Here is a 5,319-nt window from a genome sequence, read left to right on the forward strand (position 1 = left end):
GGCCAAAAGGATCGTATCAAGAGGTGCTCAGTATGTTGACGGCAACCGGTTCTTCGTGATAAGACACTGACGTTTTGTGTAAGCGCAACAGACGGGAACGTCTTCGAGTTCCTCCTTTTTCTCCAATGGATAGCGTGGACAGTGTGGCGGTGTACCGAGAGGAGAAAAGGGAAAGGTTTTCGAGAGGAGAGGGGCTCGGCAGCAAATCCTTGTACAGTTTCTTGCGAAGGAGGTTGGTCGAAAGAGGTGGTCGACAGATGTGAGCTGGAAGAGGAGGGGGATACTGCAGTAGAAATTTGACTGTCAGTTCCCGATAGAAGCTCAGATTGCCGCTGCGATTTTCCCGCCGCGCTTGTGACAAGGAATCATGAGTTGGTTGAGCGTATGACGAAGGAGAAACTCAGCGCCGGTGTGACCGGATGACTGAGATATTCCGCCCTGATCCGCCACGCTGCGGTTGGACACGAAGAGCTCGTCCCTTGCAGGAACCGCCCGTCCTCAGCCGCAGGACCCGATGCCTTTTTGCGGAGAGCAACGATGATCGGGAAGCCAGAGGTGTGCGGTATAAAGTTGAGGAAAAAGGATGCAGAATAGGAAGAGAGACAACGGCTAGGACAGCAGAGGTGCACATAACACGAAAACGACGCGAAGCTAGAAACAGAGAAAGATTTTTGCTGACAAGCCCCAAGTGGTTTGATTGAGAGGACTGGAACCCTTTTCGGGGGCTGGTGCGAAATTACAAGTACACCAGGACAGCCTGTCGGCGTTCTTTTCAACGAAGACCGGACCCAGGGGTGACGGAAGGGGAGCCTCGTAGGCGCTATGCGCCCGAGTGAATAGGGGGCATCAGGGGCAACAGCCGGCTAAACTCAAACCTAAGAGGGGGAAGTGGCCCCGAAAAGTGGTAGAATTTGCAGGTAGATTGCACCCGGGCCTCATTGGCTGAATGACTCTGGCGGATACACGCTAATCCTGATATGGCAACTTGGCATCATCATGCAGAAATACTGATCATTTTAGACGGATATTTGCTCTTGTGTTTGGTTTCCTCGCGAGCTCCGAGTAATGATGGGCGAGTTCCCGACATGATATCAACGTGGACGGGGGAAGGGTCCCAAGCTTACGAGTTACTGCCCATGATTCTTCTTAAGAGGATGGGCTAAATCGTGCACGACAACTCTAGCTCGAACTCCGTGTCTTGGAAATCACTTACCTCGTAACACACTTCTTTCCCATCTTTCATTCGACCTTGTCTTTCAGTAGACAGGGCTGCTTATCAAAACGGCCGCACAAGCAAAGTAACGCTGGTCGGAATGAATCCTAATCGTCGGGCAGAATTCCGTCAACGGCGGCAACGGTCAGATTGTCGCTGCCCGCCGAGGCTCGTAACAAATCGGAGTTTTGGCGGCCACTCATTCCCCCAAACAAAATCGCAGGCTAATCCCTTTTCAATGACTATTCACAACATTTTTCTTTTCTCTCACTAAATTTGCCTGGAATGGCTGCAAACGGGACAAAAGGTGAGTCCAAGGACAGCGTAGAACTCTGGAGACACCCTCGTCCCGAATCGACAGAATTTTATGCTTTTCAGCAGCATGTCGCAAACAAATTCGGCGTATCTACAGCCTCTTACAATGACATTTGGCGATGGAGTGTCGACCACCCCAGTGCTTTTTGGGAGGAGATCTGGCATTACACAGGTATCGAGGCCAACAAGCAGTATGACTCTGTAGGTTGAGCCCTGGCAACAGAACAATTGACGCCAGCTAACATGTGTACCAGGTGCTGGATGAATCGGCTCCAATGTTTCCCAAGCCTGCCTTCTTCCCTGGTTGCGAATTGAACTTCGCTGAGAACCTGCTGTTCCCTCGCTCGAACCCCCCTGATGATGCTCTTGCTATTATCGCGGCCACAGAGAACACGCGTGAGCGGGTGACATGGTCGGAGCTGCGAGAACGGGTGCGCAAGTGTGCTGCGGCAATGGAGAGACATGGCCTCAAAAAGGGAGACAGAGTTGCGGGCTATCTTGCCAACCACTCCAACTCGGTGGTCGCTATGCTAGCGGCGACCTCTCTGGGTGCAATATGGTCGGGCGTCAGTCCAGACACAGGCGTACACGCCGTTCTCGACAGACTCCGCCAAATTGAACCAGTGATTCTGTTTGCCGACAATGCGGTCACGTACAACGGAAAGATCCATGAAACACATGCCAAAGTATCGCAGGTCATTTCAGAGTTACCGTCAGTTAAGAACATGGTTATTTTCGAGACCGTTCCCGGCCACCCGTTTGACATCTCGTCTATAACCGGAAACCCAGACAAGGTCGTCGAAACATATTCCTCCTTCCAGGCCAAGGGTGATGCATCACGACCACTCCGCTTTACTTACCTCTCTCCGGACCATCCTGTTTACATCCTGTACTCCTCCGGCACCACTGGTGTCCCCAAGCCGATTGTCCATGCATCACTGGGAACTCTACTGCAACACAAAAAGGAACACCAGATCCATTGTGATGTCAAACCACTCGAGAAGGTGTTCTACTTTTCTACGGTGACCTGGATGTGAGTTTTCCCTCGGGCGCTGGCCATGAATCGCTGAAGCTTTTTCGACACTCTCCACCGTCCACGGGCCCCCTTTTTTCGAACGCTGACATGATGAATGCTAGGATGTGGCACTGGCTTGTATCAGGCTTGGCGAGCGGAGCCACTATTGTGCTGTACGACGGCTCTCCATTTCATCCGCACAAGGAGATGAGCATGCCACTTCTGATTGATGAGCTTGAAATCAACCACTTTGGCACTTCCGCCAAATATCTGTCCGTCTTGGAACAGTCTCAGACTCTACCTAGGGAGGCATCTCCTCAAAGCGCCACGCTCAAGTCTCTGAAGTCTATCTTCTCTACTGGCTCACCCCTGGCGCCCAGTACTTTCGAATACGTCTACAAGAATTTATCTGCTCCAGCCCCTCATCCAGGAATACTTCTTGGTTCTATAACAGGAGGAACAGACATAATTTCCCTGTTCGGCGCTCCTTGTCCGGTGTTGCCGGTGCACTCTGGCGAAATCCAATGTCGTGGTCTCGGTATGGCGATCAGGGCTTTCTCCGCAGATGGCCAAGATATAACATGGACGGGCCAAGCAGGAGAGCTCGTCTGCACTGTCCCGTTCCCTTGCCAACCTTGCATGTTTTGGCCGCCTGGGCCGAGCGGCGAAAAGCGATACAAGTCGTCATATTTCGAAGTTTTTACTGATCCCAAAACAGGCCATCCGATCTGGCACCACGGCGATTTTGTACGCTTCAACCCATCGACAGGTGGCATCTGGATGCTGGGCAGATCCGACGGCGTGCTCAATCCAATGGGTGTCCGTTTCGGCTCCAGCGAGATCTACAACGTCCTTCTCAAGCATTTCAGTACAGAAGTGGAAGATGCGCTATGTATCGGGCGAAAGCGCGAGCAAGACACGGATGAAGTTGTCGTGCTATTTCTCAAAATGGCTAAAGGCCAGTCCTTCTCACAGGACTTGGTACGAAATATCCAGACCATGATACGGAAGGAGTTGAGTGCGCGTCATGTACCGAAGATCGTGGACGAGTGTCCTGATATCCCGGTCACAACAAATGGCAAGAAAGTTGAGGGCGTCGTCAAGCAAATTTTGAGTGGTATGCACATCAAGACAAGTGCAAGTGTAGCGAATAGCGGCTGTTTGGATTGGTACCGGGAATGGGCAAAAACACATTAGATGACGACAAAAGTTCTCATTGTTTTGCGAGGAATTACGAGGACGATTTGGTCTTTTAGCGCTCCTGCGACGGCTGGTTTATGAATAGATACTAAGGCAGACACGTCAGCGGCCCAGAGGTCGAGACGCTCGGGATTGTCTCAGATATTACTGGGAATATCGGTCAAGACGTTAGATCATGGTTCAAGGAAGTGCTTGATACAAAACAAGGGGCGGAACCATATATTGAGGCGGTAGCAGAACGGGTATAATATCGATTCATGTGTTCGTTCAGAAGCGGAGACGGGTGCAATGGTTGGTGAAATTTCCTCGCACCATGTTTTCCTATGGATTTCCAAACCAAATATGTGTTATCAAGTATTAAGTAATCTCAGAGGACATCCATCTGGGGGCTATCAGTCAAAAGGGGCTGAGAGGCTGATCTCGGATATCACCATCCGAGGCCAAGAAATTATGAGAATCTTTCTTCCAACCTCAATGCTCATTCTCTCCTCTGTATGTTGTGCAGAACAAGATGCCAGTAGTGGTCGAAGACACTATCTTTTGGAAATGATAGACCATTCCTGCCACTGACAAGTTACCAGGAATTTTCGAGGTGTGTTGCACAGCAAGGAAAGTTTACCTGTCGACCGATATCCCTTTGTGCCGAGCACGGAACACAGCATGACGGTAGCTCGGCGGCGTGGTATCAAAGGCACCGCGTTGGACCCTGGAATCCCCTGTTGCGAAGCTCTTCGGGTTGCGGAACCACGCATGGGAATTTATGAGCGAGCTGGTGAAAGAACACCCACGTAACCTCGCACACCGCGACCGCCGCCATGCACCCTCCTGCGGATTGGGAACATTTGGTCGAGGCTTCATCGCCAGGGATTCTCGGGAACAAGCAGAACCGAAAGATGGCAGACGAACAAAGTGACAAGCCGGGGGAAGAGGATGGGCAGACCTACCATACCAGGGCAGAGCACATAAACCTACGCCAAGTCGAGCAAAATTCTGGATACCTGATTGACCCACCCAGACAATTTGGCCGAGGCCTTTATTGTGGTAATATATTTTATTAGCACGGAATCCTCTCCAATATTCCCAATATCTATCCCGGGTTTCGACCTCCTGATGGTACACACCGAGTGAACCACATGAAGGAGCTAGTCGAGGCGTGAGGGTGTGGCCACCAGATATGGGACAGTTTCTCTTGGGGGTTACGAGAATCCTAGAAGGTAACTACCCTGACCCTGCAAGCTACCCAGAGAGGTAGCCCAGTTATCACCTGTGTGGTAACTGGGGGTTCCGCGACCAAAAACAGCTTCCCTGAGCGTGGGTTGTCTGAGGCCGGAGAGAACCTGACGAGACGGCGGAAAAAACCCTCCTATACGACTGGAGGGTTTCCCTCGACCTGAACCTCAACTCCCACCAAGGGGGTTGGGCTTCGAGGTTAGAGTTTTTGTCGGATATGTTGAAGGACTTTGGATGTGTGCGTGAGAAAAGTCCATGCAAGGAATTTTCTTTTGGCCCCCAGCGAGATTCGAACACGTACAGTTTGTTTATTTTAATGGGGGGGGGGGGGGGGGGCGGTGAGTGG

The 5,319-nt window shown here is 51.4% G+C and overlaps 1 protein-coding gene across 1 annotated transcript; it reads left to right on the plus strand.

Moving 5' to 3' along the window:
• Positions 1 to 1,498: 1,498 nt before the first annotated feature.
• On the plus strand, positions 1,499 to 3,740 carry AYO21_11723 (acetoacetate-CoA ligase; the record flags this gene model as incomplete). Its single annotated transcript, XM_022661607.1, has 3 exons — positions 1,499 to 1,729; positions 1,783 to 2,561; positions 2,666 to 3,740. The coding sequence occupies 3 exons, from the start codon at positions 1,499 to 1,501 to the stop codon at positions 3,738 to 3,740; spliced, it is 2,085 nt and encodes a 694-aa protein (XP_022506095.1).
• Between the last annotated feature and the right edge of the window lie 1,579 nt (positions 3,741 to 5,319).

This window comes from Fonsecaea monophora (genome assembly GCF_001642475.1).
Source record: "Fonsecaea monophora strain CBS 269.37 chromosome Unknown Scaff178, whole genome shotgun sequence".
In the NCBI taxonomy this organism is placed as follows: Eukaryota; Fungi; Ascomycota; class Eurotiomycetes; order Chaetothyriales; family Herpotrichiellaceae; genus Fonsecaea; species Fonsecaea monophora.